Source organism: Rhea pennata, chromosome Z, assembly GCF_028389875.1.
Source record: "Rhea pennata isolate bPtePen1 chromosome Z, bPtePen1.pri, whole genome shotgun sequence".
Taxonomy (NCBI): domain Eukaryota; kingdom Metazoa; phylum Chordata; class Aves; order Rheiformes; family Rheidae; genus Rhea; species Rhea pennata.
In genome coordinates, this window is record NC_084702.1 from 60468354 (window position 1) to 60493441 (window position 25088).

A 25088-nucleotide genomic window follows, 5' to 3' on the forward strand; every position below is an offset into this window, starting at 1 on the left:
GTCAACACCACAGATAAAACTGTGCCTTGGTAATTAGAAGTTGACTGCACCTTTTACCTTCTCACTCTGACTACAGTGAACTAAAAACTACTTACAGTAAGTCTATTCAAGATGTATTACTGTTGAAATGTTTCCTTCTAAAATTCAGAAAGGACTATTGCTTCTTGTGCAAAAAGTATTTGTCTACTATTCTTCAAACTCTAGTTAAAGCTCTTGCTTGTTTGAGAACAGGGGTTGCCTAATTATTGCTGTATTTCACAACAACAACAGAACGCACAAAGCAACAGAAAGCATAGATACATAAAGATCATCAAGACAAATAAAATAAAATTTCTCATAAAAAAAGCTTAAGACTAAAACGCAAAGGGAGTTTTTTTGGAAGTAAAAAAAAAAGGAAAAATTTAGGGGTTGTCAAAGAATTTTAATATATAAAACAAAAATATTTGTTCCTCACAGACAAAGACACAGTAATGTTTTGTGTTCATTTAAATGGATGAAAATTAGAGAACACAAATTTCACATACATCATTTTAGGTCAGCTTAGTTGTGGTAATTCTTATGTCATTAGCGGACTGGTAGTACCTCTTTAGAGAAACTAACACAAAAACGCAGGCCTGTCAACAAGATTATGCTACTAGTTTTGCCAAAGCTTTTACACTACTGTGACAGAAAGTCATTTAATATTAAGAGACTTTCTAACAGGATTAGCAACTTCATTTCTTTCACCAAAGTTTCTAACAACTCACTACCAAGTTGCGTGCATGATGAAAAGTTAAATTCAAAATGCACAGATGGGTTTAAAGAAAAAAAAAATCATTCTTCAAACCTGAGTCTCAAATACTTCTGCTAAGCACCAAAGATCAGAAAGAAAAATTTATCACAGTGTTTTAATAGCTCACCTAGAATAACAATCTTATCTAAAGGCCAAAGGTTTGATTATATTTTATCAATGTATTTGCTCTAAGAAACCGTACTTGATTTTTAAATAACTACAGAAAGATAAGACATTACAGAAGTTACAAGCAATTATTTCTGTAGGAAAAAAGAAAGGGGAAAAAATGTCTAAAATAATAGTTATCAAAGCAATGAACCTTTGCACCAAAATATTTATCAAACTTGTATAAGTAAAAACATTTAATTTCACAATTGTAACAGTTCATAGGAATTACTGAAATCTGCAAAAAGCACAAGAACTTTGCATACATGTTCTCTTGCTGACATACATTTTCCATCTCTAAGCTAAAAATACTAACCTGAGCTCTTTTTTCTCTAAGTTCTTGCTGCTGTAACCGCCTTTTTTCACGTTTCTCTTGCAATTTTTCAACCTCTTTTACACAATTAGATTTTCTACGTGCTTAAAGAAAATGATATAATTTTAAAATATTTTCAGTGTATTGCATGAATTTAGTATGTACACTACATTTCAACTATATTAATTTAGCAATAATTAGAATGCATGTATTTATATCAACTAACTTTTTAAACAAATCAGTATTAGTATAGAATTATTACACCAATATAATTTCCAAAATTTATAAAAGAACTGAATTAACAAAAATCATGGAAACAGGACAATAATCATGCAACCAAAAATATAAGGAAAATGACCCTCAAAAAAAATTTGGACAGATACATGTGATCTCTTGGTTTGAATTCAAATAAAAAGTAGACAAATTAAAAAAAGAATAGCCATGGTTTAAAAAAAAAAAGATAAAGGAAAAACAAATTCCAAATGCTAGCACAACTATGACAAAACTGAACATTTGTTTAGCCACAGCACTCTGAAAAAGCTTCTAAAGGAAGCCTACAGACAACTGCATATATAGACCATTTGTCATTTATGGATAACAACATAATCCAAGAGAATGTACATGTAATGCCCAGAATGAATGAATCCTTGATACACGGTTTACATACAAGGGGGTCCAAATTCCTTTTTTGCAGCTTGAACTGGTGATATATCTGAAACACTACCATTCTGTTGTGAGGAGGAAGACTGCTCAGGAAGCTGAGTAGGCCGTGCACGTGCAGAACCAACCACTGCAAAAGAAAAGCACAAAGCTGATCTAGGTATGAAAGAATAACATTTTCCCTATTTCTATCCAATTCCAAAATACTTAATTATGATAAGAAAAAAACAAGGCCTCTTTCAAGAGAGAGAAATTTACCAGAGAGAGAAAAAAACAGACATTCATTATGTTGCCTTTTTTACCTGATGTTAAATACCAACACAACAGAATTATTAAGTACCAATGCCAAACATGCATGTTCTTAAACACTTTAATACAGAATTAGTACAGCTTATTATGTGCATAAAATGAAGTATGTGAATGGAGATCTGAAGTACCGTAGTTTGAAGTACTGAAAATTTATTTATACTGTGATAACACCCAAAAACCTAATTAGAAACAAGGCCCTGCTGTTCCACATTCTCTAACAATTACAAGGTGGTTCCAGCCCACTGAACCTATAACTTCTGGAGGAGTAGTGGGATATAAGTGAAAGGCAGCAAAGTGCAGCACAATCCACAAGTGGAAGAAACAATCCTTTTTGATACTATATTACAGGGGATGTATGTAATCGGTATGTCTAACTAAATTTCACATTGATTCTATATGTAAAAAACACAGTACTATCTAAAGGTGTAGAGTGATGTCTATTCCCAGTGTCTTCTATGGGTGCAGTGAGCATGCAGGCATCATCAGTAGAGCTGAATGTTTTAAGCTGTTTTTCAGAGAGTTGCTTCAAACAGCTGCACTTCAGCTGCCCAGTTTCTTAAACACATTACTAAAAAGGTCTGTCAGGAGGAGTATGAAGGTAAAGGTGAATAGCTCTGATTATTAGTTTAGAGATGACATTCCAAACAAAGGCTAGCACAGAATACAACATGGAGGCAACTACAGAAACAAATATCAAATGGGATAGACAAGACAAATGCCCAAATCAGTTCCAAATATGATAGGAGATACAGACTATAGCATGAATTAAATACACTGAGCAAAACAGTATGTTAAGAAAAGCTTAACTAAAAGATCAACAAAGAACAAACTCTTAGGTAGAGTGTGAATAATAAGAAGTACAGTTCCCAATAAAATGCAAGTTACAGGGCTTATTCTATACCAAATAGACCATTTACTACAAATGACAACTTGTATGGCTATTTGATGTAATCATGCAATATCAATAGTAGAAAAACTTTCAAAGCAAAAGTAGAAAGAGTTGAAAATTAAAAAAAAATATATATAAAAGGCAGAAAGTAAGAAGGAAACCACAATGTCTCAAATTTAGACCAAATTAGTTTGAAAGAAATGTCCTGATGTATTTTTGATTTGTTTACACCTCCAGCAGCAAATGACAGAAGGGAGAAAGTGAACCCAATTGTTCTCCAGAAGAGATTCTGAACACTTGCAACAAAAAGCAATAAAGATAAGCAAGCCATTTTTTTTTCAAGTTTAAACAGATGGAATGGAATCTAATCATTAATTTAAACAATAATCTTTGAAAGAATCCCATCACCATTATCAAGAGAAGTAGATAATGTTAGGCTTAATCACTGGGGAGAAAATGTAATATTCCTTCTTACATTCTAGATGCATTACATCTATACTCAGCTAGTATATGTTTCATTCACCCACCCTCCTGTGATATTTCAGTATTTTATATAGCTTTTTGCTGTTGATTGTAGACTGAGAAATAATCTGTAAGGTTTAAGTAATTTTTTAATGAATGTTTACACAGGGACTGTTAGAAAACAAAGTGTAAGAACTTTTAAATGCACCACTTAGTGTATATTAAAGCACTGTGAAGCTGAAGCAAACTGAGCATACTTCAATTTGGAAAAGTCACACATGATTCAATGCAGCATAATTAATGAACTTCAAACTTTTGCACCTTCAGTTCATTCTGTTTAACCTTCTTAATGTTATATTGCTTATATGGCACCTGCATATAAGTATTATTTGTACAGCATACATCTCTAAATATTCATAGGAATTATTCCAGGAATAAAGTGTTACGTCCTTTACATTTCTTATAGGTACATACTGTACTGGGAATGCAGAATTACTATAGCATTTTAGATCAGCATGTCTTCCCATACTTTGATGTGTTCCCATATTTTCAGTTTCAAGAAATGGAAAGATACTTTTACCTCTGTTATCTCTGGCAGGGGTGTCATTCTTAATTGGTGCCACAGTACGTCGACTCTATAAAGAAAAAAATCTTTATTATTGAAAATGTAAACTCCAGCCCCACTTCTGTTTATTTCCAGTGATTAAAATAACAGGACATCAGCAATACAAAAAGGTTATTGCTGCAAAATCTCACTAAGAAAAGCACAGATGAAGAGTGCTTGAACTATGGGTATTGTTTCAAAATAACTTCAAAGATTTTTTCAGTATTTTTCCTTGAGGTATATTCAGTAACACAATTTGATTCCCCCTCTTTCAAACATGATCTTAAAAATCTCTCATCTTTTCCCTATCCATCATAGGAAAAAAAAGGAAAACACACATCAAGTAGCTCAACAGACAAAGACTTTAAAATTAAAGTATAACATGCACAGAAGTGCTGCAAGCTTAATATGTTCATGTTCCCTAGGTATTACAAACCTTCACAATTTTGTTTACTTTGGCTGAAGGAGTAGGTGGTGGTGGTGTCTCTGGACTAGGTTCAATATCTTCATCAGGTGCAAGATCTGGATTAAGTGAAAATATGCTCTCCAAGTCAATCTGTTTAAAAGAATATAACACAAATTTATAAACCTTTGGATAAATTCACTCTCCATCTCTCCTCTTATATTTGAGGCTACACAATAAATATATTTAGAGTTTTTACGCCACAGTTGGTTAAATCTATAACCTGAAACCTCTCATTTGCTAAAAACAGTTTAAGCTTTGGTCTTTGTATTACTTGAAAACATACGCATTTCCAAAAAAGATGAATTAAAAATGACCAATAGATATTTATAATTATGTAAAAGGATAAAATTACAACAAAAGTAGCTAGTGGTAAATTGACAGTTGCTGTAGAATATGAAAGACATTCTATTAAAGTAATTGAGATCTCAATCACTTTAAATTTCCCAGAGAATTCAAAAACAAAATCACAGGTGGAAACCACGTTAAATGTATCACTTTTTTATTTTTCTTCTAAGTGTTACTTATTCAAAATGCCATAAGGGAGAAGAGGGGAGGGCTGGGGGCTGAAACAAGGACAATATTTCAAAAATAACTGATTTCAGAATTATTAAAACCTGGTTTGCTGGAGATCTTAAATGCTTCGATCTCTAGATTGAAATTTCCCCCAGCTAGACATCACCAAGACCTCACTGTGGTATGGTTCTCTGTGTCCAAACAGATAAGCTCTTTCATCAGCAGGACATTCTCACAATTCTTCCCCCCCACACACCTCTCCCCCTTATTCTCATAAAACTAGTTAAGTATAATTTCTGAGGTGCTTATCCAAACCTCAACTGACATCAGCTAACAGGCCCAAAATTTACATGAAGAGGGGATAAGGGAGTATAACTAGGACACAGAGACACAGTTTCTCAAGGAAAACAAGGCTGGAAAATTATTGTGCGAGAAAAATAAACAAACAAACAAACCAGAGGTTCAGCTCCACAATAATACAAACACCAAAAGATTTCTAACCTAGCCCCTCCCACCAGTTTCCTGTCGGAACTGCAAGTCATTGTCCCCCTCAACAATTTGATTTTTCTAGTTGTAAAAAGAGAATAATGAGGACAGCTTTTCTAATCCGGTTCAAAATCAATAGATGGAAAGCACTATCTAAAAGCTATGACACAGATCTCAGGAAGTCAAATTTAACACAACAGAAACCAAGCCTTGTCCAACAGTTCCCATTCAAAACAGTTCGGAACCAAAGAATCGTGAAGTAATTTAAGATTTATATTTTCTTTTTGCTTCTGGTTTAAATTCCAAAGCAGTATGCAGTTTACACTTTTTATTAAAAACAAATTCTAAAATAATTAAGTTTACCTCTTTGCCTTTAGTATCTCCATTTTCAATCCATTCAACAGTCACACTTTCATTATCTTCATTTAGAGATGTTACCATAGCTTGGTGAATTCGACCTAGAAAGTAAACGCAAATAATCACTTATTAATACGTGGAAAAGTTTCTTAGAAATTTTTTAATCTTTGTACAAGGAAACAAAAAGAGAAGTCAGAAAGAGGATAAAAATAAATAAATAAGCGAATAATAAAAGATGATCCCTGATCACTATACTGTAAATTGACTCAAATCTGATCCACTAAGGGAGGTTCTAATAAGACAGTGTACAAATGAAAAACTGACGAAACAGAAAACTGAGTGGTAAACAATCAGAATACTCTGAAAAACACACAATTTAAACCCTCTTTTCTTTGAAAAGTTTTGATAACAATTCCAACACCATGAATCACCTACAGGCAGGAAGGTTACTGTGTGCACTATACAAAGCGGGTTTTTTTCTCCCTTCACAGGTGGCTACAACATTAAATGTTCTAACATAGGAGCAAAGCGCCTTGAAATGCATTCTGATATCCATTTCTGATGCACATCCAAACAATTGATCATTCAACCCAAATCAAATTCCCTGCACCAACAATTTGGATCATTGTTTGTTAACACAAATTGTTAAGCTGGAATTAAGGTGACATTGCTATGTCTTCTCAGACAAAAGAGCCAAAGTCAGCAAGCCTCTGTAAAGTACAATAAAAATAGGGAAGTTTTTGTAGGGAGAAGGATTTTTCATCTTAAATATACAGTGCATCACAAATTCTTTTAATATCATCTGTCACACTTTATCGTATTTCCTACACATGGTAGTGAAGAGCAATTGTAATAACAGATCAGTTATGCACTGACACAAAAGGATCAAGACACAAGCGTCACATTGATTTTACATCTATGCTTTGCCCTAAAAGCAGCAAAAATCGCAGTTTCTAAAGAATACAAGTCCAGTAGCACCACTCCTCTAATACTCTCCTTTAATGAGCCAAAAAACAAACAAGCAATCTCTTATTCAATGTTATATTTGAGAGGAAAACATAGACAGTGCAGTAAAAAAGGAATCCTATATGATTTTTTTTTTATATTAATTCCTCAAAGGGGAGGGGGAAAAAAAGCCCTATAAACTAGGCATACAAAATGCTTGCTCTTAAAGCTTTATACACCCAGAAGGAAGTTTCTTTGTTATAACTATAGTTAATCCTTGCATTAACTTCCTCAAAAAATCACACAATTTTAATTTGTTTATAGCTTACAGCCAACCCACGCCCACATCTGCACTGCAGATATCGTTAAAAGGCCAGCTGGAGTCCAGCAAAGCTCCCTTAGGCACCAGCCTGTACACCTATACAGCTCCCAGATCAGGTACCTGGGAGTAAGAGCAATAGTAATTCGGACAGCAGCAGAGTATGCTGGCCATCTCTACCCGCAGCACTCAAGTCACGCGAATCCACTCCTTCCACATCAGCACATCTACCTGCCCGTCACACTCTAGTGATTATTGCAGTGATCAAACTTCAGCATCGACCTGTGAGCCATTCCTTCCTATACTGCAGCAGTCTGTGCATACACAGCTTCCCCTGGACATCTAGTTGAGCATGAAATACACCTTAGTCCTTATAGATCTGCTATCGTCTAGGTCACTACGATGTTAATTGCATTTTCTCTTCTCCTTTCCTTAAACTCTTAATTCCAAAATTACTCAAGTTTTCTCCTCTACCTGATTGTTTCAAAGCTCTTTCTTAGCCATTTTAGACATAATTTGACATTTTTGTTCAAAGTTAATGTGGGATGTAATATAAATGTCTATACTTAGGGATTGCTAAGGGACAAAAAAGAAACAAACCTTAACTGAAATCCCAGCTAATCTTGCTTTACAATATGTGCAACACAGGTTTATATATTTATTATTTCATTTTATTCTAAAGGCTAATCATTTATTCCCAGTTAAGTTTAAGTAAAGAAAAAGCTTCAAGTCTTGTAGAAGGTAACAGTAAATTTATGTACTCTAGTATAAAATTCAGGAGAACAGAATAACTAAAACTCAATCAAAACATAGCAAGCACAGGGGCTAATACAGTAGCTAGCACCCTTAGGCAGCAGTGCTCTCATACGTATAATACTTACCTTACAATGAACATAACCTTACATAACCATTTGTAACCTCTGGACTTGTCCCTGCCCAAAGCACAGCTGTAAGGTTCAACCCCCAGTTGAAGAACATTAAGTAGCTCTTTACAAAAACAAACAAAGATCAAGAAGTCCTCCTTCCCTTCCTTGACTTGATTCCTCTTCTCTTGTATTTGCTAGTTTTTATTCTTCTAATCCATATTTTTTCTGAACAAATCCCTCCATTCCTGTTTCCTTAGCATCATTCTCTTTCAAGTCCCAACCTCTCCACTTCCTTACATCCCTTTGCACACACTGCAGTGAAGCTCTGGATTCCTTCACTCTCTGATACCCACAGTATCAATTTGCATTGATATCAGTTGTTGCATAACCTGTTAAGACAGGGTAAATAAATAATAACAAACACTTTACTACTATTTACACTGGGCTCACGTCATACCTAACAGTCAACATTCATGAAGGTCACGATGATCACCTTCCCATATACGCATCACCACGTATTCCGAAAAAGCAAGCGACTGTCAGCCCTGAACCTGGTGTAGTGGGGCATCCCTCAGAATTTAAAGACCAGCAGCAAGCGCACAGAAGATGCACAGGCAGGAACAACAGCCATGCCCTCCCCTAGATGCACAGATTTGCCTCCAGTTTCCTCATCCAAACAGCACTGTGCAACCGCACATCCTGCCCTCCAGATTGTGGCCTAATTCTACTGGTGCAGACTCATGGGGCATGGCATTCCTGCATTTCATTTCTACGGACAAAGCACTTCAGTAAAAGTTTTCTTTGTGCAAGATTTTCAAAATACCTTTCTGATAATTTTCTGTAGTTAGCAACTCTAGTGGCCCAATTTTGTACAAAACTAGTTTTAAAAAAAATTAATTAGCTATCTGGTTTATTAGCAAAGTAACAATAGAAACCACATATTTCCTCTAACAATGCCACTTTGCCATGTCTACAAATACCATTCTGAGTCTACAGGAACATTAAACCTTTTCAGCACAGTAGGATCTGGAAGACTCATCAAGCTTATATTGGAATAATCTTCTGCACCTATTTAAGACTTGGCCCAACTGCCTACCTGTAATCAAGAGAAAACTGATACATGAAAAACATAACTTTGGAGAAACATATTCTATACAACATAACTATTACAACCTTTACAAAGACTTGTAACATGCTAAATTTTGAAGGAAAGCCACTATTAAAAGCTGAAAGCTAAGACACCATCAATCACAGAGCATATTACCTGTTCTTGTGCTCTGTATTACTTTTTAACAGAGAAGAATTAACATTTTAAAATTAAAGGCTTAAATCTTTGCCATAACAAGTGAAAGGAGATCAAAGCAGGCTGATGAATGAATAAAAAATACTGAATCCCCTCACAAACACAGTAAGCCAACATCCCTTAACAAAAGAATCACAATCAATCTTCCATCTCTGCCAGTCCTCATCTGTTCTCTGGCCAAGAAAGTCAGGATTGCATAAATAACATTAACAAAAATAAAAGTTATGTCTAACTTCCAAATATTCTCAGTTTAAATAGAAAATGTATACTACAATGTTTAAATTGGCAATATACCTACACAATTTGTTCCTCAAAATTCTTAATGAGTTACTGAAAGTTTTCATGTTATTGCACTGCCAAAAAGCAAATTTACATCTTTACAATTGCCTCTTGCTCTCTGCAAACAGTATTCCATTATATTTTTCTAGTACACAGCTGAATACAGCAGCTGTGAAATTCAGGAATGCCAGCAACCAATTAGGCTGGCATAAACCACGTCTAGCATATAAAGCAAGACCAAGCTGCAAATGCTAAAGCATAAAAGCCAAATGAATCTGCGAAGAGTGGTTGGAGGCAATGTCCTTGATTCCTAATGCATTTTCTACAGTTGGTATGAAAACCTGAAATGTAAACATGTTCCTGAATGTGCATTATGACAAAATAAAAAGGGGGTAAGTGAAGAGATAAAGACTATCTTCACACACATGTCAAAAACAAAAGTAGTACAGCCATAGTGCTGATACATTGATTTTTTACTCAAAGTTTCTTCAATTTCCAATTCCTCTCCTCACACTAGAATTCACACCACAGGCAAAACTTTTTCTGGGAAGCAGTTACACTGCTATAGATCCCAAACTATTTGAGAAGTTATTTGAAAGGCTATTATTTGTACAAATAAATTCTTCCGTATAGTGCATGGCATCTGATTTATCTCCTATGAACTACAGCATGCAGAAAACTGCTGCAAATACAACAGTAAGATAACACAAATATATTTTTGATATATAATCAAATGTATTTGATGCCATCACATTACCGTTACCTTGGCCTTGAATCATGTTCTTTAAACACACTTACTTTACGATAGTCTCACTCTTATTAATACAAGTGAAGAACATCAGTTCTCCATTTCCTCTCTTCCTAGCCATCTTACGAAAACTTGAAAATGAGAAGTAGAGAAAACAAGTATAAATATCTGTAGAAATAACAGAAGTAGTTCATCTCTATAGTTAGAGCTTCTAGTCTAGCTATTCGTGCAGGAAAAGGTTTAGGAAAAAGCAGTAAAAGCAAACAACCACAGCTAAACTCAACATTTTAACTAACTCTCAAACTAGTCAGCAATGCCAAACAAAAGCGACACCGAGTTGTATTTTGATCCTTACCTCTAAGTGAAATGAACATTTTCTGCCTGCAAAACCTCTTGAAACTACCACAATTTTCAAGCAGCAATCAATTACAGGACTAAAACTACAGTCTTTTCATCTTTCTAATACTTTTCAGTAAATTACGTTATCAGTGTTAAAGATGTGTTGCTGTTACTTTAGTCAGGACTAAAGCATTTAACGGCATGTGACTCAAGTACTTTTCAAGCTGTCAAGCGACTCAAGATGTAAGGCTTGAAAAAGGACCACAGCCTTCTCCAACCTTCCAAGTGGGGTATGCTGGCCTAAAGAGACACTATACTTGCACTTTTTACACAGTAATTTTATGAAGTCTTAGAAACGTCTTTGAGTCAATAGTTCCAACTTTACATACAAGCTCTGGATCAGACCATAGAAAGGAAAGTTTCATAATTTCCATTCTGACCCTCTCATTCCTTCCCCAAAATGGCAGCAGGACTCAGAATAGCACGTTAATAACGTCACAGCGTTGTTTAAGTCTTTACAACTCAAAACCAGTCAATTGTATTAATACGATCAGGTTATGGCCATGCCAATGAACACAATTTTCAGAAAAAAGATATACAGCTTGTACAGCTTGTTACATCCTCCAACTTTGCTCTGAGAGCAGTCCAGTGAGTCTAACATTTAGCCTTTGAAAGTGCATGAATATTAGGTGCTTCACAAATGAATTCAAAAACATAGTACAACTGAGCATCTGCTACAGAGCTCTATTAGGATGATCACTGCAACAGGAGCAACCCATTCCTTAAAGGGTTATAATGGCCAGTTGTGAAATAGCCAAGATTCTCTAAATCACATTCATCAGGGACTAACATCAATGTTTTCTCATAAAAGGACTTCTGGACATGCTATGTCCTCACCCCCTGCTACCTGATACTCACCAATTGAAATCAGGAGGAATAAGATTATCTTCACTTTCTTAAAATAAATAAATAAACACACACACACACACACATACACACACACCACAAGTTATGCACAAAAAATTGCAAATGAGGAATCCCAACTGTAAATGGGATTGCAAATGAGGAACTCCAAAATTAGTGTATACTAGAATCACAGTGGTCTAGAAAAATCTCTTCTGTGCTATAGGCACTAATTCAAATAATGACTCAAATGGAAGAAGAATTTTCCTGCTTTTACAGAACTGAGGGGAGGGAACGGGGAACTAATTCTTCACTCCTCCCCCCAAATTACAGCAACAGCAGAAATCCAGGAAAAAATCCGAAAGGAGAAACAGAATTCCCGTCTAGGTCCCTCTAGTAATGTTAACTGTGCCAATGGTCTTATTCATTTGATCAACATTTGTCATATTTCTCCATGTAACTGTACAGACAGCCCTTCTGTTAACTCCCAAGGAAAAACTGGGGGTTATTACTGACAGATGTTTCTTTTTCCACAACACTAAGCATGCTTGATTTTATTTTGTTTCAAGGTTTAATTTATCCCCAAACAAGTAGCCCTGCTATAATAAACTCTTTGAGACTTATCAGTTATGATGATCTACCTTACCTTCTCTGCATCTACCACAGTCGTTTCGGTTTTGTTTTATCCATTACAGAGTTTGTTTTATTTTTGCCATGCAACCTGCTTTCGTCATTATGATGGCTGTTACTGTAGTTTTAGTTTTATCAGATTAGCAAACAGGTTGCTTACATATTTCTTAAATATTAAAAAAGTATCAGCTACCTCATTTTTAATTAAAGGTACATTTTAATATTTATTTTTGTGAATGATAGCTACCAAATCATTTTGTTTCAGTTTTTAAATTCTACAGAAACATCTGAGTCAACTGACAAGCACACTACAACTGCATTTTATGAACTCTGTAAACCTTTGCAACATAACAGATAGCAACTTTGAGAACAGAAACTAGTATCTAGCCAAATTAAGTTTCCCATATCTGCTTGGATATTTAAGTTTTGAATTAAAGTACAGTTTAGCCTACTTTTTCCCCACATCTTGAAAGCTACCCATTCAGGAGAAACTCCCCATACAAGATATGCACTCAATTTCTATGCAAAACCAACCAAATTTAGTGCTTTAGAAAAAACAAAGTTCACAGCTCTTACTGCCAATCCACTAATAAACAGAGGGAAAAAAAGAAAAAAAAATACCATTCAACTGTCCTATTTAGCTTCAAAATACAAAGAGTGCTTTAAATGTCCTTTATACAGCAAACAAGATGCAAGTACCTTTTTGGTCTTCCTTGCATTCAACAGCAACAAAAAAACCCCAAAACATTAAAATATAATTCTACTTGTTCAGTCCAACTGAACTTGTTAATTCACCCTCTCTAAACAAGCTACAGTTTTGACTGCAGTTCATTGTTTGGGGGATTTTTTTGCTAACCTTTCATTTTCCAAGTTAGCCTACAAATTTTCCTTTACATTCAAAATACAAGTTTCTTGTGGCTTCCCCAGTTAGAGGAACCCTTTGGTCTTTACTTCCTTTCACAGCCGGTGTGGTTACTTTAAAATGTGCTAAAAGAGTATTAGCGCCCGCTCCCCGACGTGCATTATTTGTCACTAGTGAGCTCTTCTGACAGTATCTTCCCTACATTTATTTATTTTCAGAGGATGGAATTGCCCCTGAAATCTATAGAAATCACTCCACTGGCTTCATAAGTAAATGGGAAGTGAAACTGATAGCTGTAATATCTGAAAGCTGCAGGTACATACTGCTTCTCCAGGTGTTAGAACGTGACAGGAGACATGCTTCTAACGCAGCTCAATTCATAAATGAGTATCACATCCCAAAGGCTCATCACAGGAGCACTGATCAGCAAGGCATCTCAGCTGTACCACACATGGCATCCTATCGTTTTTAAAGGAAGACAAGTTCTCCCCATATAACTTAGTCACAGAATATGAGAATTGGAAGAAGCCACCTGTCCAATCGTATCTAATACATACTATTGTAAGTCATGTAACTGCTTTAAAAAACTGAACACATTTAACCTTAATGGTATTAAGTTGTCTGCCTCTGCTATTCAGAAAGTTGCACTAGTACCTCACTCTCAAACTTTTTAATTTCCAAATTACATACATTCACCATCACTTGGTGCTCTGTCCTTTATTTTAGAGCTTGTACAAAGAAATCTGTACAAGAATGGCAAGCCTACCTGTATCTGTTTCAGTATGAATAATACCATCTTTTATTAACACTGACAACCAGGAAAAGATGCAATATTCCACATGAGGTTCAGACTGCTTTGCACAGCAACACTGATTACAAAATTACAATAATTCTAAAATCATACTCACTTTTCCCCTTGTGACTTCACATTGTTTGTCCATAATTATTCTGTGATGAACTTGACCATCAAGATTTTTCTCCTGCCATTTACCATTTATGATCTCCCAAATTATAACAGAAGCACATGATCGTTTACTTTGTGCTGTTACACTGCTGTATCCCAACTGTTTTATTTTATATTTCCTCTTGCATTATATAATTCTCCAGAGATAATAACTTCCACTCTCATATAGTAATCAAGTTTACCAAGAACAATGTTATTATTTGTGTTATGATCATATATAGTGGATCAAAAAAACATGCAACCAATTCCAAACTGATCCCAAATGGAATACTACTGGTGAGAACTACAAGTACACTTTCATCACCTGTCTATACATTATAGCTTTCATATTAAATTTCATCTTAATAATTTTTCATGCTATATGAAACAATTTACTGAAATCCAGAGAAACTTATGACTGACCTTCAATAATGGGTTAATACTGGTAATGCTATGCAAAGCCTCTCACATACTGACACAGCCCCACAGGGCCTCCAAGATGAAGTCACATCACACTGGGGAGTTACAGGACTACATTTATCCTGTTTATCTCTAAGATTGCTACGAACACCTCAGCAACACGAAACTGTCTTCAACTGTTTGTTACTACTTCTGTAGTTGAAGCACTATTAATTCCTACAGTGCTGCTAGTAAATTTGCATTTTTTTTCCTGTCTTAAAGCAAAATCAAGGAGGGTAAGCTTAAATCACCTCTGAAACTGATGTTAATGTGATGGTTAATTACTCCATGACATAAAATTCTTTTATTCAGTTAGGCTGGTTTTGTCATTGCTGTACTGGAATATTTTTTCTTTTAGGGGTGAGGGGAGGCAAGTTCTACGAGAATCTATCACTTTGCTGTTATTGAAACTACAGCAACAGCATAGCCTAGGAACACCCTTCTCATTCTCCAGTAGCAACCATTACTAGTTTGAAACAAAAAAAATCCAAGTCATGGAGACCACCTCTGTGCTTTCTTTTCAGACCATAGAACTTTTAGAACAACTGGTACAGATTGGGCCACATCCACAATTCCCAGGATAGCACTTTGCACCACTGCTCACAACTACACCACTAAGTGCTTAGCACAGACCCCTCAGTTTTGTCTGCATTAGCAAGTAGTGTACTGCAACAGCAGCAAATCTACAAAGTAAAAGTTAGTGCTGAGGATCCAACATTCATAGTCTGTGTGTTTTGGAGGAGACTGGAGGGTTACTTCAGACTTGTTCTGGTGCTGCAGACTGAACACCCATTAGCTATTGAAGTGCATCACTTCTGTTTCTGGAGTGTGCCTTCCAGCTAAATTTAATCCAAAAGGAATTTAGTATGCTCCAAGACCACTTTCAAAATGACCGGAAGCACAGTGTAAGTAAGTAAGGGACAATCTAAAGATAAACATCCCAAGTGCTTTCTTGATCTGAACTGAAATGCTTGTATATGTGTGTCCCTATGGTCCTAAGAAGCACCCTTACAGCCCTGAGACGTATCTCTTAATTTTTTACGGTATTTAACTTTGACCTACCCAAAATAGTGAAAAAGTTGTATTACAACCTGCCACTGTGACACTGCGAGAGCACAGAACAGGAGCACATGCTGGATATGCTGGGATGTGCGACAGAACTTGTAAACGCAGCATCACTGTCCAGGGTAAAGACAGCCAAAATGATGTAGCTCCGGCCTATTCTCACCAACAGTCAACGATGCTTGGGTTTTTTTTTTATAGAAGATAGCCATCTGATTCACTCCACATGAGAGCCTGGAAGTGAACTAGCATGCATACAGTGAGAATGATCATGGTAACAGGACCCTAGACTAAAGTAAGGAGCAAGATTAAAAATTTACAGTGCATACATAGCCATAACACTCAGCAGCTGGGAAACATTTTAATCCTCTCTGCAAGAAGATTTTATGCAAACAAGCACTAAGAAAGGAGGGGACTGGGAAAGCAGAACAGCATTTTCTTTTGTGATAGAGATCTTCCAAAACATCAGCTCAAAAATTAAATGTTAGTTCCAGCCAGATACTCAATTATAGTCTGAATTATACTAGGTTTGGGGTCTCATCCTTTGGAAAGACAGCCTTTCAGGTAGTGAGATGCCATGACAATTGTAAGAAACTTCAAAAGCACCTCTTAAAAAATGAGTGAAAAATGAGAAGAACTTCAATCTAGACAGAAGAAAGACAGGGTACTCAGAGAAAAATAAGAAAAATACTCTAATTTATGTGTACAAAATGCTGAAATTGAAACTAGCAGTTACAACTCAAGAAAGAGATCTTTAAGTTATCACTTAACATTCTCCAAAATCATTGGCTCAATATGCAGCTGCAACAAAAAAGAGCTGATAAATGTTGGCCACCATCAGAAAGCTAGAGAATAAAACCGAGAGTCACTCTGAAATTACCTAAAGCTTTAGTGCATCCACATCTTAAGTACGATGTGTAGCACTAGTCCTCACACCTTAAAAAAGATGTAATAGAACTAGAGAAGGTAAAGAGAAGAGCAACTAAGATGACCAAGAGAAGGAAGCAAGCAGAAATTAAGAATGCTGAGATTTTCCACTTTTAAGGACTAGGATGAAGGTGGATTTGGTTGAGCTTTACAAAATCACAAAGGAAAGGATAAGTGGAAACTGTTATTCACTGAATCTTGTAATACCAGAACTAGGAGCGCTCTCTTAAAGGAGATCAGTTTCAAGTAGATAAAAGAGACAATGTACTTTCCTATGCAGCAAGCAGTGAACTTAGAGATCTTGCTTCCACAGGAGATTTTGGAAGTAGAGAGTGTTAGTTGGTTCTGAAAGGTACTCAGTAAATTCACAGACAAGAGGTCCATAGGCAGAGTGATACCTCTAACATCCCTATTACAATTCTGGATATTGGGGGCACATAAAGGCATCAGACTACAGACAGTGGCACAGCCTGCTTGCATTCCCTAAACAACATCTCCTACTGCCACTGGGCTAGGTGAACCACCAGCCTGAATGGCCGCTAGGACATTTCTTAAGTTCTTACGGGTAGTGGTTTGCTTAGTTTAAGAAGGAACCTTCAAAATGCAGAAGCACTTCATACAGGATTAACAAACAAAACAAAACAAACAAACAAACAAACACCCAACCTATTGTCCTACTCTAATGAAAGATTTCTACAGACAGAAAAAAAAAACAGAAGTTTCATTGACTTTTCATAGAATTACCTTCATTTTGTCATAGATACAGAAGGCAATCTCCTTTCCAAAGTATAAAGAAGCCCCAAAACAAAACAACCCCCTGCCTTTTTCAATATTTACAGAAAGTTTTCCAGTACCCACAGGTCATTTTCATGGCTCATCGCAACTCCCTTCTGCTGTTATGAGATTTGAAGAAGATTAAACTATCAGCTGTTAACTTTATTTAGATGAGAACAAAATACTAATGTATGGAGTAATAGTACTTTCTGTCATCCATCACGTTTTCCATTTACTGCAGCAGTGTAAGTAATACTTTTCATTCAAATGCTGGTAACGATATTCACATCTTTTCTGTGGGCTGACAACTTGTAAACAAGTTGTAGGAATAGTTCCATATCTTTTCTATTTATTTATTTATTAAAACTGAATATAACTTGAAATCGTCTTGCACATTTATCCAGCAGTTCCTTAGAATCCTTTTGAAAAATTTTGCAGGTACCTTCTTTGAAACCTTTTAAAATTACTTCTGAAAGTACAGTTCCTCTCTAGAATCAATTTTTATGTATCTTTATAGATCAAAATCCTCTGTATTCAGTATAACCTTCAACACAGTTATGGTATGTAGGAGCAAAGGTAGATTCAGTCAAGTATCTCTTTCAAACAGCATTGGAGTTTAGTGGTTGTAGAATATTTTTTTAGCTTTTCTACAGCAGGATTTAAGATTGTGGTGGATTCAAATGGTATGGTGAATACCTCTGACAGAAGATTAAGATGACTTGGCCAGTTTTCTCCCTCCCTTCCACTTCTCTTGTTTTGTCTGTTCCTTGAATAAACGACAGAGACCTCATTTTCATGGTTTTCTCTGCTTTCTTGGAAGATGACAGAAGTAGCCTAGAAATAATAGCTTTTTGCATTACACAGGAAATTTCTACAAGCACCTTTGATAGATTTTTATGACTGGTACCATTTGCCATTTATAATTCATTCTGTCAAATAGAATTTTGCTTTTCGTATTTCCCTTACTTTATTAAGAATACTTACCATTACTTAATTATAGAACTGTCAACTGTTGCTCCTGGTTAAAATTAAGCCAAAAGTTTTTAGTTCTGTAAAAGTTTAAAGCCTTTATTTTTGCCTTATCTTAACAAGCTTCTGTAAGTCCCCACTCAAAACAATAAGTAAATTTTGAATGACGTTTAAATTCTTTTCTATTGTTTGATGAAAGCTTGTTGTAACTTAAAAGAAATCAACAGATAACGATTTATATTCATCCCTTTCATCATCCCTGAATTCCTATCCCATTAAACTGTCAAAATGAACAGGGAAGTTCAATTCATAAATATAGCATAGAAGAACATGCAAATATAACCTGAAATTGAATTATTGCAAAAACTAGAGTGTGCACATGCTTTTCAAACTGAATTCATTTCCACTGCTCTTTGGCTAGAGCCAAAGAGGAAGCATTGAGCTTCACCGCCAGTAAATTATGCATGTCTAGGAAACACTTTCATAAATTAGTACGGAATACATCTCAAACTCCTTACGTAGTTCATCTTCAAAAAGAAAGTACCCTATTTTAGAGACTGCTAAATGTGCAACAAGTGGACAAAAAATCCTAGATCCAAACTCTGCAAGGACACAAATGTGTTATGTATGACACCTTGCTTCTAAACAGAAAGTTTTAAACAAAGCTCTCCCCCTTCCTCCCTCCCTCCATTGATATATACATTTGGTATGTTCCTTGAAGACAACTCTTTGCGTACTAGTCTGTAGGTAACAGGAAATACTGGAAATACCCACACTTCTGATATCTAGGATTAGATAGACCTTCCATTGTCCGACGGATAAACTCAAACTTGTACTTTACTGAAAAACTTCAAGGGAATTACTGAGACTGCAAAAGCAAAATAGCATTTCATATACATGGAAAGTATGATCATCCACCAATAAAAATGCAACGAAAGTCAAAATTTTGTTGCTATGTGTGAGTAACCTGAAGTCATTTTAATTATTGCTTGCTTTAAATTTTACAGAGTCCTGGGATTATCAGTGTTGTGGGTAATACAGAAGCAGCAAAGAACACAGAAGAACTTTCAAGTTTGGAGTCAGCAGCCTAAACCTAATACAATTAGGACTGCTACTAAGTAAAAACAATAAGCTACACCTATTGTAAAGCAATAAGCAAAGCAGTGTTACTTGAATAAACAGAACAAAACCCCCTGCTATCACATTCAAACTTTAAAGTAGCGAAATCACTAGTTCTTCTTTTTCAAGAGTTAAATGTAAGATCAGACTCAGTGTTGCTGAATACAACTCCATTCAAAAAACAGCTAAAAAAACTGTGATGAAGTGGCTTAATCACTAAATCTCTCTAATAATTCTCATTTTTTTAATGTTATTTAAATTTCTGGTCAGAAGAACAATTATCTTCAAGAACTTCTATTTACTCCTTTAAACTAACCAATTCTAAAATTAACTTGGGATCCTAGCAACATTAAAGAGCAACTGAATTTATACTGTAATAGTAATCAAAAGTCTTCTAGGTATATTCTGCTCATATAGATGACTCACTGTGCTACAGACATTCAAAAAATTAAGCACAGGTCTAATTAATTAATCAAGTTTTCTGTAAAATTTAGTTTTAAGTATTTAGCAATAACTGAATTTGAAGGTATCAGAAGTAACTCTGCAGAACACTTCTACACAAAAATGGCAATACAACCTATGTAACACTCACCTAGAGAACTATCTATGGCTACTTTGTTTTCTATAGAGATAAACAGGTTACAGACAAGAATAGCAAAATATTCTGAATATCTAGCCCAGTATCCAGCCTCCAATGCTAGTTTCACTTTAGAAAATAATTTAACAAGTACTGTGTCCAGTTCTGGGCTCCCCAGTACAAGAGAGGCATGGAGCTACTGGAGAGAGTTCAGCATAGGGCTGGAGCATCTGCTGTATGAGGAATGGCTGCGAGAGCTGGGCCTCTTCAGCCTGGGGAAGAGAAGACTGAGGAGGGATCCTATCCATGTGTACAAATACCTGAAGGGAGGGTGTCAAGGGGACGGGGACAAACTCTTTTCAGTTGTCTCGTGTGACAGGACAAGAGGCAATGGGCAGAAACTGAAGCACAGGAAGTTCTGCCTGAACATGAGGGGGAATTTCTTCGCTGTGAGAGTGACGGAGCACTGGAACAGGTTGCCCAGACAGGTTGTGGAGTCTCCTCTGGAGATCTTCAAGGCCCGCCTGGATGCAACCCTGTCTACCATGTTCTAGGTGACCCTGCTGAGCAGGGAGGTTGGACTAGATGATCTCCAGAGGTCCCTTCCAACCTTACTGATTCTGTGATTCTATGTACTCCACCCATCTTCCAGTAAATCAATGGATAATAGATTGATTAAACTGACCTGTTTTTCATGATATTTTCTCGGTGTATGATATATTATATTATATCATTATATCATATTATAATATATTTCCAGGATGTCAGATATAGTCAGTACTGTCTCATAACCAAATACTTATTACAGACTCCAAAGCAGCCCTTTACAGAGGTCAAAGCTGTAGCAAAATCATGTCACTCATGTATCTGTAGACTGGGAACAATATAGCCAGCTATATGCATTTTAATTCTTAGATTGAAAACAAAAAATAGCATCAAAACAGTGACATAACGACAACAAATGCTTTAAGGAAGGGAAGGAGGGCAGAAAAAGAAGCAGTACATACTTATGTACACACACTATAAAACAGGTTCACAGATGTAACTAATTGCGGCTTAATACAATCTACACCTGGATTACCACAGTTAAGAGTTCTCTACCCTCCCTCTTTTCTCAGTCTTTTTTTTTCAGATCAACCATCTCCCTGAGCAAACTTACGACATATTTCAATACAAATTAACACTGATATAGTGGGCAGCCCAGATTTAACCCAGCTTAAATATCTATAGAATCACACCAATAGTCAAGCTGAACTGTAGTTAACCTAATTACGATGCCTGTCTAAAAACCTTAAATAAGTATAAAAAAGCTCTGCCAAAACCCAGAAAAAATTAATCCAAACAAGACAGCTAGGAAAATATATTTGAGTATCTAAGTTCAGTGCAGTATCAAGAACAAATTAAATAAAATGCCAGATGCTAAGTCACAATAAAATATACTGAAGGTTTGGAAAATACAACAGCAACTAAGTTTAAAAAATAACATTAGAAGGAGCTGTAATACAAGTAAGCATTCACTTATGAAAAGAGGCAACTGGTAAAACTGGAAAACGTAGATAAACTTTCAAGCAAAGCAACTGCTCATTTACCTGAATGCTTGTTCATATTCTTGAAATAGGTGAACTGATACATCAAAAAAAGTATCACAGCTTAGTAAAAACATTCTACCCTAGCAACATCCAAACATCCTGCTGAAAGCAATGATGCTTCCAAATAGCTTTAACTATGCTACAGAAGCATTATAAGAAATCAATTATTAAAAAAGACTTCTTAAAAACTCTTTAATTTTAAATTACAAACATCATCACGTTTGACCATAAATTCTGTTTACTACACATTTCCTATGAATGTTGAGGGAGCTGGTGGATATCCTTCCCAGGCCACCTTCCATCATCTTTGAAAGGTCATGGAGAACTGGAGAGGTGCCTGAGGAATGGAAGAAAGCCAGTGTCACTCCAGCCTTCAAAAAGGGCAGTAAGGAGGGCTCAGGGAACTACACGCCACTGAGCCTCACCTCAGTCCCTGGAAAAAAACGATGGAACAGCTCATCCTGGATGTCATCTCTAAGCATGTGGAGGAAAAGAAGGTGATCGGGAGTGGTCAGCATGGTTTCTCAAAGGGGAAATCATGCTTAACCAACGTTATAGCCTTCCACACTGGGAAGACTAGCTGGGTAGATGAGGGGAGAGCAGTGGATGTTCTCTATCTTGACGTTAGCAAGGCTTTCGACACTGTCTCCCATAACAGTCTCATAGATAAGCTTGGGAAGTGTGGGGTAAGACGAGTGGACAACGAAGTGGATTGAGAACCGGCTGAAAGGCAGAGCTCAGAGGGTTGTCATCAATGGCACAAAGTCTAGTTGGAGGCCTGTAGCTAGTGGTGTCCTCCAGGGATCAGTACTGGACCCAGCCTTGTTCAACTTACTCATCAGTGATGTGGATGAAGGGACAGAGTGCACCTGCAGCAAGTTTGCTGATGATACAAAACTGAGTGAAGTGGGTGATATCCCAGGGGGCTGTGCTGCTATTCAGAGAGACCTGGACAGGCTGGAGAGATAGGCAGAGAGGAACCTCATGAAGTTCAACAAAGACAAGTGCAGCATCCTGCACATAGGGAGGAGTAACCCCATGCACCAGTACAGCTGGGGACTGACCTGTTGGAAAGCAGCTCTGTGGAGAAGAACCAGGGAGTCTTGGTGGACAACAAGTTGATCATAAGCCAGCAATGGGTGCTTGTGGCCCCAAGATGGCCAATGGTATCCTGGGGTGCATTAGTAAGAATGTTGCCAGCAGATGAAGGTTAGCCATCCTCCCCCTCTACTCAGCCCTGGTGAGGCCGCATCTGGAGGACTGTGTCCAGTTCTTGGCTCTCCAGTCCAAGAGAGACATGGAACTACTACAGCAAGTCCAGCAAAGTGGTAGTAAGATGATGAGGGAATGGAGCATCTCTCCTATGAGGTAAGGCTGAGAGAGCTGGGACTGTCCAGCCTGGAGAAGAGAAGACTGAGGGAAGATCTAATCAATGTGTGTAAGTATCTGAAGGGAGGGTGTCAAGAGGATGGGGCCAGACTCTTCTGAGTGGTGCTCAGTGACAGGACAAGAGGCAACAGGCACAAACTGAAATGCAGCAAGTTCCATCTGAACATAAAAAAGTTCTTTACTGTGTAAAAACCAGAGCATTGGCACAGGTTGCCCAGAGAGGTTGTGGATTCTCCTTCCTTAGATATATTCAAAAGTCATCTGGACACTATCTTAGGTGACATGCTATAGGTGACCCTGCTTGAGCAGGAAAGTTGGACTAGATGATCTCCAGAGGTCCCTTCCAACCTCAACCATTCTGGACAAAGTAAACACTGTTTGGGAGTCCTAACTATGAATTACTGTATCTTACTTTGTTTGCATTACTTCAGAAATTTAACTTAAAAGTTAGTTTAAACCTTTAATTTAATCAAAAGCCATTGATTCTTTTCCTCTATAGAAACTATATTTTAGTGTTTACAGTGGGCTGACCACATTGTTCTCTTCTTGATCTCAAGATTCTAGCAATACAGTATGATGAGGAAGGAAAGATAACCTAGTAAATATGAGAGAAAAAAAAGTTAAAAAGAACACATTTTACGATATAAGCAATAAATGTTGACAAAGACAGAATTTAAACACAATAACAGCAACGAAGTGAATTTACTCTGTAGTTACTCACATCTCAAACACAGAAATCACTATAGTACATTTCACAGGTTAATTCAACAAAAATGTTACAGATCTTGTGCCACCCAGGAAAGGGGCTGATCTGGTAAACACTTCATACCATTTATTCATTTCTCTGTATTGTGCTTCAGTAAGTGGACACATAAAAAGAACTCAAAAGGCTAATTCATCTTCTAGGGCAAATAAAAAAAAAAGAAAAGATACTTCTTGGATGACACTATTTTCTACACAGGCATGACCTCTTCCTAATTATTTATCATCTCTTCCCACCTAAACAACAGTGCAGCAGCATGGGAAAGTCTTCAGTTCATAAAGCCATAAGAAGAAAACAGTACTATATGTGGGTCCAGGTAACAGGCCACTATAGAGAGTGGTTGAAAGAGCAGTAACTTCACCTGGCAAGCAGAAATAAAGGATAGATTCCCCCACAGCATAATGAAGGGGGAAAAAACATGCAATACAAGCTGTGTAATCCTGGTAGCCATATACAGCTTTAAAGACATTACTACCAGCACTCCTGTCTTAAACATGCTCATGGAACTACCAAAGATGAGAAGATTCTCTAAACATTGAGATTTCAAGTCTTGTCATTCAAGAGCTATTTATACAAAATACAGAAGACATGCATAAAAATCTGAGAATCTACAAGTTAAAGTGAAAATCCACTGGCGGAATAACAAAAAGTTGAATGCTCAAAATGTGATTTTAAAAAAGCCAAAGCAGGTTAATACACCCTCTTGGTCAATACTTCTGCAGGTACAAGGCCCAGAAACTTTGGATATAAAAACGTGCAAACCTATACTAAATCAGCCTAGATGTTGAACCCATCAGCTCAACTGACGAAAGCAGACTTAAAACTGTGTGTGTGATCTAGGCAATATGGGAGGACAAAGACACATTGTGTCGGTATGGCTTACATAGGGATTAGGTAATTGAGTCAAATGACTTAAATGTGGTAACAAAAAAGTCTTAATCACAGGGAAAGAATAGATATATGTCACCAACGGAAAAAGTAAAAGCACATTAGAATTTAAATATACCCTCAAGAGCTTTTAAAATAGGGCAACTACCTAAACCCAAACAGAATTTTTATAGCATCATTATACTTTTCTACCTTATTACTAAATTGTTGTTGTTATTAGGAGTTGTACATAAAAATCAAAATCATCAGACAGGATTACACAAAAGACAGAGGATAACATGGACCTTTCAACACTGAGAAATATCAATATCCCAGAAGTCAGGCTTTAAAAAAATATTAGAGCCCTCTCTGTTACAAAATTGTCTCGTCAGTGTTTGAAAGCTAAATAGTTGCCATGATGTTTTGGCAAACATAAGAACAGAAGAATTGCCAAAAGCTT

At 36.4% G+C, this 25088-nt stretch overlaps 1 protein-coding gene across 3 annotated transcripts in view; it reads right to left on the reverse strand.

Annotated features, from left to right (window-relative positions):
• The window catches only part of KIF2A (kinesin family member 2A), a 58798-nt gene that overhangs the window by 29303 nt on the left and 4407 nt on the right, over window positions 1–25088 (reverse strand). The window contains exons 1-6 of one of the 3 annotated variants that reach the window (XM_062598951.1): window positions 18052–18098; window positions 6003–6097; window positions 4611–4730; window positions 4151–4205; window positions 1918–2040; window positions 1254–1354 (exon numbers count right to left, since the gene is read on the reverse strand). In XM_062598951.1, coding sequence (XP_062454935.1) covers window positions 1254–1354; window positions 1918–2040; window positions 4151–4205; window positions 4611–4730; window positions 6003–6080 — 477 coding nt within the window. In that variant the 5' untranslated portion in view covers window positions 6081–6097; window positions 18052–18098. Of the gene's footprint in view, window positions 1–1253; window positions 1355–1917; window positions 2041–4150; window positions 4206–4610; window positions 4731–6002; window positions 6098–18051; window positions 18099–25088 lie in introns of those variants that run through there. The other 2 variants (XM_062598950.1, XM_062598949.1) reach the window with 2 other exon arrangements.